The sequence below is a fragment of the Cloeon dipterum genome, chromosome 3, assembly GCF_949628265.1.
Source record: "Cloeon dipterum chromosome 3, ieCloDipt1.1, whole genome shotgun sequence".
Classification (NCBI taxonomy): domain Eukaryota; kingdom Metazoa; phylum Arthropoda; class Insecta; order Ephemeroptera; family Baetidae; genus Cloeon; species Cloeon dipterum.
In genome coordinates, this window is record NC_088788.1 from 15257251 (window position 1) to 15269172 (window position 11922).

Here is an 11922-nt window from a genome sequence, read left to right on the forward strand (position 1 = left end):
AATTATGTCAATTTATTATTAATAAATGCGAAGTAGACATCGAAATATGAAATTGATACAGATAGTCAGGGGCGACCCGCAAGGTGGAGTATAAGAATTGCACAGGTGTGAGAGCCGTAGAGTCGAGTACAGAAATGAATCAAGTGCGCACGCGACAGGCACACTCGCCGACAAGACGCGGAGTGGAGCAGACGGACGAGAGCAGTGCAGGGCCCCAGCATGGCCCCGCGGCCCCCGAGCAGGTCCCTTGCTGCCCTCGTCCTCGCACGTGAGTTCCGAATCCGACGCCAGTATTGAAACTCCTTCTAATTCGTTTAGGTTTCCAAATAATTAATTTTAAAACTATTTTAAGTCTTTCTGTTTGGAAATATTTTAAAATTTTCTTATAATGTTTGTTGTTTAGTTGAGATATTAGAGCGTATCTCAAAATATCTAGAGTGCTTTTATAATGTTATGTTTATATTTTATTCGACTCTTCTACATTTTACCTTAGATAAAATACAAGCCCACACGTGTAAATATTTTGATTTTATCAAATAAAATTATTTTGAAATGCCATCTCACGTCTCACACCGTATAACGGAGCTCCAATATTTTTTAACTGAGATGAAAAATTCATAGATTAGTCGATAAAAATCTGATATTCCAGTTTAATGCGTTTAAATGCAGCTGGAGAATGGACGTGCTTTCACAGTTGTCGCGTTGCTGCATAATATTGAGATGCAATTATTCGCTGCCAAGGCCGCCTCGTCCAGCCGATTAATTGTTTAGATTTTACAAGCTTCTTGATCATTCCTGGCGTGTTGACAAGTCCTTTGAAGGTTTTCAACCATGTTTTCGTAAAACAGCAATTTTATTTTTGTTTGGAATTTTAATCACAAGCGGAGAAATAAATGGCTGTATTATATATGTTCATTATTTTCTTTAGTTGTTATTATGAAGGCCGGACGAATTATCATTTTTTCCTGTGTCGCTGTGACGCGTGGCTTTGATCTGATGAAATTGAGTGTTAGACAACTTTTATTTGGATTGTCAAACCATTAACAAACCATAGTTTTTGTCTCAGGGCGTTGAACAAAAGCCGCAATCGGACCGCAGAATTGGTGAACAAAAAATCTCGACCTGATTTGAATGTTCCGCGTGACCGCATCGTTGACAAAACTTGTTTTTTTTCTTTCTGTCTTACGGAAAATTCACAATCGAGACTATATATTTTTCTCCAGAAATAAAGTTTTTAAAATACTATTTAAGCTCGACAGCCCACAGTTTTTGTATATATTTATAATGTAAGAATATTTCTTCTTAGATTAAACTAATTCAATATTTTCTTTTTTTTTAATGTGAAGACAAACTAAAATGAGATAATGTACGGTATCAATTGAGATAAAGGCAATAAATAAATAATTTGGCCACAGCAACGGAAGATCTTCAAATTTTTATAACTTACCAGCGTTACTATCTGTGCCTTAATTAGTGCAGCGTGCATGTGTGCGTTTTTCAGTGTTTGCGGCAAGCTGCGCCGCGGTGCAGCGACCTGGAAGCCTGATTGGGCCCGGCGGCACCAAGTACGAGGTCACCTTCGGACCGTGCCTGCTGCACCTGAACGAACCCTGCACAAACTCCAGGCTGAAGTTCTACCACATTCCGAGGTAAGATTGTTCTCTCGTTAATACGAAAAATTTCACGTTTCATGTGCGACAGCCTGGACGAGCAGGACCACCGTCTGCTGAACGCGTCGGACGCAGAGTCGCTGAACGCGAGCCAACTCGACGCTGACCTGCCCACCAAAATCATAATTCACGGCTACAACGGCTCGCTCTACTACGAACCCACCTTCAAAATCGCCAAAGGTGAGCTTGCCAAGAAGCGGAGTAACCCGTTTCCTTCCAGAGAAGCTTCGATTGCATACTAGTTTTTTATTTGTTTAATTTTATGCGTATTTTGACCTCTCAATTTTAAATAAATATTTCTAAGCAAAAAGATATGACTCGCGTGTAAGAGTTCTAATTTTGTCTGTAAGGGTATTTATTTTAATAAGGCTAGACTGTTAGCTTAGTTTTTAAGATGTAGAAAACGGAAGTAAAATGTCTTTAATATCAAATTAATATTTTCTAGCAAAAACGTTCTAAAAAAATTACATGGAGAATCCCCACAAGATGGAGATAATTATTAAATTCCAGCAGGGTTCTTTTAGTGTGCATTTTTTTAATTTATGCTCTCGCAGCTTGAAGATTGAAACATTTACTGACTGTTTATTACAACAATTCAATTGATTCCATATTGCAATAAAAATGTAACGATTCACACAAATATTGATTACAAATTATAATTAGCAGCCCAGTCAGAAAAATTCAGTTCCAGGAGGAAAATAAAAAAAATTTAACGCAAACATAATTTTCATTATAAAACAAATAACACTGACAGTTGCTCTTGAAAAAAATCTAAATTTTTCTGCTTTTTCCAATAATTTAATTTTCTATGCTCAAAGCATACCTGTCGGAGGGCGGCTCGAACGTGGTAGTCTTGGACTGGCGAGCGTACTCGAACATGCCGTGCTACCCAAGCGCGGTGCTCAACACTTGGCAGGCTGGCCGGTGCACTGCTGAGGTACTGCAGCACCTAGCCAAGTGGAGCGGCGCTCCCCGCAGGTTTTTCTTCGATTTACACATCATTGGCTTCAGCCTCGGCGCCCACGTGGCCGGCTTTGCAAGCGCTTACCTCAAACCCTTCAGGATCGGAAGGATAACAGGCATAAATTTATTTATTTGATTTAATTTAATTTTTAAGAAGCGAGTGAGAAATTTTGGTGAATATTTAGAAATAAATAACATTTATCTTAAAACTCACGGAGAAGATTCTAAGCGTTGGATATAATCGTTAACTATTGGAATTTGACCTAATTTAGTCCAAATTATTCTTACTCAGAATTCTTTGACCATTATGTAAAAATTATTTTATACAGTTCTTTTGCTAATAGGAAATCTCAAGGAGCATGAGTAAAAATAAAGATAAAAATACCATTAATCCAAATTATTTCAAAATTACTTTTTTAGATGTTCGTATTATTTAGAAGCAAAGAAGAAAAGTACGAACAATTATAAAAAAAAACTGAACGTGATTATTTTCACAGGGCTGGACCCAGCGTTGCCTTTCTTTGCGTCGTTGAGTCGGTCGTGGAAGCTGGACGCGAACGACGCTCGCTTTGTCGACGTAATCCACACGAACGTCGGCGTGCTAGGCAAGATTGACAGCACGGGCCACGCAGACTTCTACGTCAACGGTGGCACCTTGCAACCCGCGTGCAACAACAGTGAGTTTGATATTCTGCCCGCGACGCCTACCTCTCATTTCCATTTTAACGCACCAATTCTCTCGCTCCAACATAAAGCATAAATCTTCTCTCCCCTGCCTCCATAACTGTGATTGCCAGCAACATTTTTGGCACCGAACCAAACTGGAATATTATGGCTTTTCTACTTCACGGCCAAGGATATAAAAAGATTAAGGAAAACGCACAGAAGTCGAGTTGAATCCACATTAAAATGTAGTTTATTCTCTTGTTAATGAATTATATAACACGTGAAAACACCATAATCTGGTTTTGCGAGGGGCAACCTTTATATGAAGTCTAGAAGTTTCTCTTAGCATTTTGAAGAGGCGAATACTATGTCCCTCTCTCAGTTCGTCGTGGAAATAAAAATATACTTAATGAAATTGTATTTATTCCTTCTTATTCATTCAAATACATAATGTAGCACTTATTATTTACCAAAATCATAGATTGACACAAATACAACTCATGCGACTCAAATTAAATTAAAAATTGAATTCAAAGTTAACATTTTTTAATTTAAAAAATTATGTCAGCAAGACAAAATACATTTTTGTTGCTCCCACGGAAATTCATTGGAATTAAAGAATGGCGTGGGAGATTTTAAATATTTTAACCATGATTTTTCTGCATTAAAATTTCAAATATTGCTGTCTAATCTTCGGTTTCGTGTCACCGTTTCTGCCTTTTTGGGTGATCCCTCAGGTCATAGGCCGCTGTGCAACCACCTGCTGGCGCCTGCTTACTTCGCTGAGTCAATTTCAAGGAAGGCGCGCGGCTTTTACGGCTTTCCGTGCCAGAGTGTCCTTTACTTCGCGCTCGGCTGGTGCGAAGAGAAACGCTCAGTCAAGAACGCCGTCCAAATGGGTGAACACTGTCCTAAAAGGTATACCTTTTGCACATAAGAGTCTATATTATTGTAAAAAATACAGCTTTATTTTTGCTTGATTAATGGGTCAAATTGTCGAATTTCAATTTTTTGAGAGAGTGTACTTTATTGCAAAAAAATGACACTGCGTAGCATATAAATTTCAATCGATCAAAACAGCCATGAAGAGCATCGTGGCAAACAACGTGATTTTAAAATGTTAATTTAAATGATTATTTATTATTATTTTTTCTTTTAATTTTGAGCAATTTGTTTTCTAACAGTACAAGAGGCGTTTACTTTGTGAACACGGGTTGGGAATCGCCGTATGGCCTCGGACTGGACCCTTTGCTCGCTGACCAACCGGAGGCGGAAGAGACGCCGACATCCACGGAATCCATCTTTACCACGAAACAGGATTCACAGGAATTACCAGTGACGACACTCCAAACGCAGGGAAATACGCTGCATCCGACTGGTTTCCCCATTTTTTTGAAAAAGTTGTGATTAATTTTATTATTAAATATTTATTTATTTAATCAAATTTTTACTCGCGATATCCAAACATATTTATTTTTTAAATAATATTTCTGAATGAGCTCGACCCCAATAATAGCTTCGTGCTTGAAAATATGTGCTCACGTGCCTTAATGATGGGTAATTTGTGATTTCATTTGGAAATTCCACCACTTTCCACATGTCCTGACGAAATCTGAAATAAATGAACTGATTCGCATAGATTTTTCCGTGCTGTTCATCGCACTTCAAAAACAGATGAAGGGCCCTTCGATTTTCGCTCTCTGTGTCGCGATCGTCTATTACGCGAAACTGCAGAATGTCGCATCGGCGAAATCAGGCCACAAGGCGGCACGAAGCGGGAAAGGCAAGTCTTGAGATTTTTATTGTTAATAATTTTACACTTAAAAATTGTAGTCGGTAGCGTGGTAAACACTGGACTGCGCTTGAACTCGGTCAAAAGTTAGATATTCCCTGAATATAAATTACGATTTTGTCCTAAATGGAAAATTTTAGTCCCAAAGCAAGGGCAGACAATATATTTGAACATTGGAAGGAAGAATGGTATACAGCACCCAAAACGCGCTTACATTTTGAGATGCTGTGGTCATAGGAGCTGCCACGACACGACTTTCAAGTAGATTTTATTAAAAATCTTACTTTCGTTCAACTAAAAAATTATCCCTATTTAAAGAAAAAACTCAACGAGCTTGAAAAAAGAAAAGGGTATTGTTTTGTAAAATTGATTTGGCTTTTTGACATATTTTAAAATAAATTGTTGTACGATGAGACATTTTATGTCTACGAAATTTTCAGAAATCATCAGAACCGATTTTAATGGTGAAAATTTGAAAGATATTCATATTCTTTTTATGCGCTTGCCATTTTTTAGGCCCATCTAAAAAACTGGTGAAAATCGGCAATTCTAAATACAAATTTCCCAAAGAGAAGGTAAGTGGAACAACATTCGTTGTCCGAGTTTTTCTGGAGTACTTGAACTGCAGGCTACGTTCACCGAAGCCAAGAAGATCTGCGAAAAGGACAACATGGACGTGGCTTCCTTTAACGACCCTGCTGAAGCCAGCAAAATATCTGAATACCTTAATTATATAGGTCAACGAGTTAACTCTTTCTACCATTTTTATAATAATTTAATTTCAAGTTAAGTTTAATAATTGTCAGAAACGTATCCGCGAAACTATCATATTAATTAAGTTCACTTCTTTTGCAACGGACAATTTAACTTAATTTTCACTTAATTAATTAATAAAATGTAGTTGAAATAGTTCTTTAAAGCTATGTGCTTTCAACACGAAGATGTGAATAAAGTAAAAAACTTGATCATAATCAGGTCTTTCGGACAGTCCAGTATTTGCGTCCCTGGCAACCAGTATAGGCTCGACGGCCCTGATGAACTGGGGTCAAGACACACCACCTGGCGGGGCAGGCACGTGCCTAGTGCAGGAGGGCGGCCAGATGTACAACGCTTCGTGCAACCAGAAGGCAAATTTCGCGTGTGAGGAAAGGCCCCTGCCTGACGGTGTCACCACTACTATGTAAGTGACTAAAAAAAGAGCAATTCGCACTTACAAAGCTCGGATTCTAGCGGCCCGGACTCTCTGGCGTCCATCGAGGATGGTAAAAATATATGGTTTAAAAATAAAATAATCCTGAACAAATATTTTTGAGATATTCGATTTATGGAAAAGAAATCTCTAAGAGAAAAAAATCCTAGATTGAAGATTAATTTTTCTGCCCATGCATTTTTAATTATTTTTCATTTTTCTGGCAACATAATTTTAAAAAATTCCACATTTCAAACAGAGATTTATTGTTGTATTGAATATTTTCAAAAATGTAATATTCCTTTCAGGTAAAATTTGTATCTTTAGTTTCCTTTTAACATTCTGATATTTTTCTTCACAGCTGTGCTCAATTTCGTTGGCGGCAAAAATATCCTGGTGCCGAAAGAGAAGGCGACAGTGGCGCAAGCGGAGAGCATGTGCGCCGGCCAGGGTCTGCAGCTCATGTCCCTGGACTCGATCGCGGAGATGGATTCCGTGCAGGACTTCCTCGGCGACATAGGCAAGTGCCTCACTCCCCTTCAGTCTTCGATTTTCAGGAATTTTTCAGGCTTGTCGACCAGCACGGTGCTGACATCGCTGAAGAAGGTGACAGATGGAGGATCCAACTGGCTGGGTGACCTAGCCTCCGCCTTCATGCCCAACCCTGAGCCCACCAAGGACGGAGAGTGCACTGGCCTCAGTTCGCTTGGACTTGTCGGACTCTCTTGCGACACCGTGTCCAATTTTGTGTGTCAGGCACCAGAGCCAGAAGGTTCTTCTACCAACGTTGCGGTAAAAAGGTTGGTCTATCACACCAAAATGTTTCAGGAGATGTAGGGCATATTCCATTAATATTGTCCATGCTTCATTAAAAAACATTTTAAGTTTTCTGCGATTTTGTGATATTTTCAAAACAAAATAAATGAATTCGAAAAAATTGAATAAACAATGACAAAATGTCACGGATTGGAGAAAAAAATTGGAATGAGGTCACATGCAAACTCAACGAAATTTACACCGCAGATCATCATATATCCATATCATCATAACATTTTGGAATAATGGTATTCATTTTTGGTTCGACCAAATTAATATTTTGGTCAGGCCAAAAGACCTAGTTTTGTCGGTATATGTGTCATTTGAGGCTGTGCTTTGAACGCCTGCTACATCAAACATCTTCTTTATTACAAACTCTCAGCAAATCATTTGGGAATATAATCCTATTAAATTATTTTCACTTTCTTAACACAGTGGAGGAACCACAACCCAACCAGGTAATCAGTTTTCGCTGCCACAGAGAGCAAACAAAGAGAAACAATAAAATTCTTTTAGCTCCGGAGGAACTTGCACCAGCAGTGCCAGAAGAGACGGTCGCGGATCCGAGCCCAGACGAGTTAGTTTTTAAAGGATTTCCGTACGATGTGAAAATAATATTGCATTTCGTAGACCTACAACAGAAGCTGCTGCTGGCTCAGCAGCGGGTGTAACCAAGGCAGATTCGACAACAGTTTCGGCAAGTGCGAAAAGTAGTTCAAGTTCTACTGCATCGACAGCTGCCAGTGATAGCACGGTTTCATTTGGATCCACAACAACAGGAAGCACCAAAACAACCGGCACAGCAGAAACATCAGGGCCGACTGTGTCATCAACCAATACCCCGCCGTTGACAGGTTCATTTCTTCGAATTGAAATTAAAACACACATACTCCCAGAGATTGCTCCTGTTCACTCAAACTACCAAACCAATGCAACGAGTTTGAAAATCTATCATAAAAAATTGTCTTAATGATTTATATGCAAGCGTAAACAAATCAAATTGTGCATGAGGGTCCTAAATGGAACTTTCAATTAGCTGGTTAGAGCAGTTCTCCAGAAATGCTCTCCAGGGTTTAATTCTTTGAAAGGGCTGTCTTCATCAGGGTGCTCTGCCACTATAAGTTTAAAATTATTTTACAGACTAGCAGAAAAGGTTTTGTAACCATTTTCTCTCTCTCTCCATAAGGATTGTTGATATTTGTCTTGTTGGTCAGGAGCAAATGATAAACTTAAATAGGAATATTTTAAATTAAGAAATAAATAGCGTTTTTTAACTATATTATGTAAATTGAAAAGCTAATACACAAACTGTATTTTTTCCTCAGCTAACACGAATAACGATTCGTCAATTACGTTCTATCTATCGAACGAAACGGTGAAACAAAAGGCTTTAAAAATCTGAGGGAAATTCTAATTATTTTGAATGCAGGCGACATACGACGAAGCTGTCACGAAGTGCGAGTCTATGGGCATGATGCTTTTTGTCGCCGAGTGTTCCACACAGTACACAAGGCTAATAAACGAAACTCAGTCTTCTCCAGGTTGAGGTTTATCAGTTAGACCTAAATTGAATCTAAATTTGCGTTCACTAGACCGACAAAATGCATCGTACCTGATCGCTTTAAAAAAGATCAACGATAGTTTCCAAAATCCTGACAGCACTGAGAGCCAACCTCTGCAAGAAATAAAAAACGGGTCTGGCGAATGCGTGTCCGTCCGTGGGGGTGATTACTACACGACTCCTTGCGAAGAAAAGTCCAACTTTGCCTGCGAACAAATGTACGACTGTGCCAAAAATTAGGAACTAATCATTTATTCAAAAATTTAATTTTCGTAGGGCTAACCACTCAGGAAGTATTTATTTTTTATTTTTGTCATTTCAAATTCTCAAAAGGAACATTGTTTCTAGTCAAGTACTCAGTTTATGGACGATACTTTGTTCCAATGGGCATTTCAGTAAAGATTTTGGATAGTTTAATTTCGAAGAATACACATGTGATCTGTATAGTTAACTAACTGTGAAGCAAACGCCTACTGCTCCAGCTTTAATGCTAATGCCACACTGACCTTCATCGACACAGCTTTTGAACACGCCAATGAGCTATACTTTTTGCTTAAAAACATTTGTGAGATTAACCCTAAAAATACTGAAAATATAAATTGCACTAAATTCAGCCCTGGATATGACTGACGTGCATGTGCACAATGGAACGTCCAACGGTACCGAGGCAGCGTGGAAGTACCTTAAGGACAACAAGCAGCTGCTCGACTGGAGGAGCGGAAGCCCCAATTACAATAAGGGCCTGTGCGTCGCCTCTAACAACGTTCTCATCCACAGCGTTGAGTGCGACCAAAGCTTGCCTTTCATTTGTGAAATGTGCGTACTGCTACGATCATGATTAGAATAATGACTAATTATCAGATCTTCTGTTCCCCAAGAAAAAAAGAGTTTTTTTGAGAAGATTTAAAATCACCATCAAATTAGGAAATGATAAATTTACCGTGTATATTATAATAATTATGGTCCACATAAAATGCCCGTCATTTTTAAATTTCTTGTGATGTGTAGTCAAACGCCAGTTTATCCTGACTATTCGATTGGGTACTACGGGAAAGACGTCACCATATCTGGTTTTCCGGTATGAAATTTTCAGAAGAAGCAGAAAGTGGTCTGAATAAACAAAATTGACTGAACTAGATAAACTACGACTACGCGGAGAAGTGGTGTCGGACGGTGTACTCGGATGGTTTCATGTGTCCTACCACGTTTGAATTAATCAGAGACAAACTGCAGTCAAGCGCTAACAAAGGAGGTGTGGATTTTTTTGTTATTGGGTTTATTAAAATCCTCGTGTGGCTCAGTTATTTGCTCAGATTATTGTATAATTTGACCTGATAATTTATCATTACCAGCTTGTTTGCAAAGCGGAATCATTTTCAGAGGCAATTTATAAGAAAATACAGATTTTTAATTGGAATTAACCCCATTTATATATTTTTTTACAAAGCTATTACTACACATCCTTACAAAGGGCACAATGAATTGGTCAATTTTAACAATTCGATAGCTCAGTTAATTCTTATGTTTCACATATTACTTACATTACACTTTGAAATCTTCCGAGTGATCAAGATCTCATTCACTTCTTATTTTTCGTCTTTTATTGTAAATATCCTTCGTATTTACAAAACAGAAAAATCATTTTTCAGCGCTGAAAAATCCAGACGTGATCGCCTTGGGTCTACGGAACTCAAATAGTGGCTGGAAATGGTACATAAATAAGCCCTTTTTCAATAGCCTCGTCAACTGGAATTCAACGCCTGGCAGCGGCACTGACGCCGACTGCGCGGGCATTGGTGCCACCGAATCCGCCGCTGTGGTTTTCCCCTGTTCTGAGCCAAAACGGGTTATATGTTATTGAACAACAATAAATCCACTTAAAGCTTAAATCAATACGTGTCTCATTCTCTGTATCTCGTCCTAATGTAAAGAAAAGACGATGAGCTTATGCAACCTGTCATGCTTGTGTGACCAAAGTAGAGCATAATATCTTACAAACATCATATTAAATTGCAAACAATTAATCGATAAATTATTTACTATAAGGTATATTAACAAGTTCTTGAGAAATCGACAAAGATATATTGATGAAATGAAATTAAACAGAAGAATCATATTATTTCACGTTCGCTATTGGTAAAACAGCAGCTATTTTCCGGCCACTTACAATTAGGTCTTCTCATCAATAACTTTAATTGCAAGGAAAAATCCATACTTTGGTTGCAGAGAATTCTACCCAATTGTTCACTCAATGCCGACTATACATATGTAAAACGATTTAAACACATCCTTATTTATCATTTTTCGAGAGAAAAATATGTTATTTTTAACTTTTTATAGAAAATTAAACAATAATCTGGTTCAAAAGTGATCTTGAATTATAAATTGAAATTGAATTGACTGCGGCCCCTCGCTCAGCAGTGCTATGAGCTTACACCCGGTAAGCTCATGAGATTTGCTGAGCATAGGTTCCATTAAGAAATAATTACATACTAAGTATTAGATAATGACGTTCAATAGTGACGTTACAATTAGATTGAAAAGAATATTTTTCTAGGCATCTAGGCTACAGTATAAAGGCGCCGAATCACTCGGCATGAAAACTAAATGATAAAGGTATAACGCACCTCAAGGAAACAGTAATGTCGCACGCTAAGTTTCTCGTGCTCTTGTTCTTCATTGTTACCTTACAATTAGCGGCAGTGCATTCTAAATTCTCAGGAAAAGATCATCCCCACATTAAGAACTACGGTAAGAAAACTAAAGACATTTTCTTTAATTTTTATCGCTTTGGAAAAAAACTGGCATTTTTTAATGATCCAAAATTTATCTGTAACAAAAAATACAGAATATTTTGCAGAAGAAAAGTTTAAGCTGTGCAACTCGCCTGAAACGACCCTCGCACAAAATGTGATTAACATGATGACCACGAGCGACGTGAACCACACGTTGACCTGTCCAATCGAGAATAGCATGGAAGGTCCTATGAACATCACTGTGGAATATAATTACCGCAACTCCACAAACGGTACCGACAAGAGCGCCAATTCTTGCTGCTACGACTTCGGCTCGTTCTATTTCTACTGCTGCGATGAAGCCTCCGCAAGTAAAAACTCGTGAGTCTTACCAATGATATTAGTTATTTTAAATTTTGTTCGTTTTTGCATATTTGTTGATTTCCTATGGATAAGAATAACTCCACTTAAATTGTCAATCGATTTCAAACTCATTGTATATTGTTTGTTAACTACAAAGAGCATTTTAG

The 11922-nt window shown here is 38.2% G+C and overlaps 2 protein-coding genes across 5 annotated transcripts; both read left to right on the plus strand.

The window, feature by feature from the left end:
- Positions 1-139: 139 nt before the first annotated feature.
- Positions 140-5352, plus strand: LOC135940118 (phospholipase A1 member A-like). Of its 2 annotated transcripts, XM_065484871.1 has the most exons (7): positions 140-268; positions 1502-1649; positions 1702-1850; positions 2489-2749; positions 3131-3310; positions 4037-4217; positions 4484-5352. In XM_065484871.1, the coding sequence occupies exons 1-7, from the start codon at positions 220-222 to the stop codon at positions 4704-4706; spliced, it is 1191 nt and encodes a 396-aa protein (XP_065340943.1). In that variant the 5' UTR covers positions 140-219; the 3' UTR covers positions 4707-5352. The 2 variants fall into 2 exon arrangements, with proteins under 2 accessions (XP_065340943.1, XP_065340944.1); XM_065484872.1 differs by lacking the exons at positions 4037-4217; positions 4484-5352 and adding an exon at positions 3389-3964.
- Positions 5299-10534, plus strand: LOC135940117 (uncharacterized). 3 transcript variants are annotated; one of them, XM_065484868.1, is made up of 20 exons: positions 5299-5352; positions 5410-5555; positions 5608-5666; positions 5720-5828; positions 6067-6271; positions 6322-6353; positions 6642-7080; positions 7532-7554; positions 7613-7673; positions 7727-7950; positions 8422-8471; positions 8526-8637; positions 8689-8875; positions 8934-8950; positions 9006-9052; positions 9105-9222; positions 9272-9473; positions 9666-9735; positions 9795-9909; positions 10307-10534. In XM_065484868.1, the coding sequence occupies exons 2-20, from the start codon at positions 5501-5503 to the stop codon at positions 10516-10518; spliced, it is 2337 nt and encodes a 778-aa protein (XP_065340940.1). In that variant the 5' UTR covers positions 5299-5352; positions 5410-5500; the 3' UTR covers positions 10519-10534. The 3 variants fall into 3 exon arrangements, with proteins under 3 accessions (XP_065340940.1, XP_065340941.1, XP_065340942.1); XM_065484869.1 differs by lacking the exon at positions 5299-5352 and having other exon boundaries at positions 5491-5555; positions 6642-6800; positions 6849-7080; XM_065484870.1 differs by lacking the exons at positions 5299-5352; positions 9666-9735; positions 9795-9909 and having other exon boundaries at positions 5491-5555; positions 10307-10504.
- Positions 10535-11922: the final 1388 nt, after the last annotated feature.

Bases quoted from the DNA above. Each gene is read 5' to 3' on its own strand.
- LOC135940117 (XM_065484868.1), top strand. From the start codon at position 5,501: ATGAGACATTTTATGTCTACGAAATTTTCAGAAATCATCAGAACCGAT. The intron at 7,674-7,726 runs GTTAGTTTTTAA...TGCATTTCGTAG, and splicing joins GCGGATCCGAGCCCAGACGA to ACCTACAACAGAAGCTGCTG. The intron at 9,223-9,271 runs GTGAGATTAACC...CACTAAATTCAG, and splicing joins CTTTTTGCTTAAAAACATTT to CCCTGGATATGACTGACGTG.
- LOC135940118 (XM_065484871.1), top strand. From the start codon at position 220: ATGGCCCCGCGGCCCCCGAGCAGGTCCCTTGCTGCCCTCGTCCTCGCA. The intron at 269-1,501 runs GTGAGTTCCGAA...TGCGTTTTTCAG, and splicing joins TGCTGCCCTCGTCCTCGCAC to TGTTTGCGGCAAGCTGCGCC. The intron at 1,650-1,701 runs GTAAGATTGTTC...CATGTGCGACAG, and splicing joins AAGTTCTACCACATTCCGAG to CCTGGACGAGCAGGACCACC.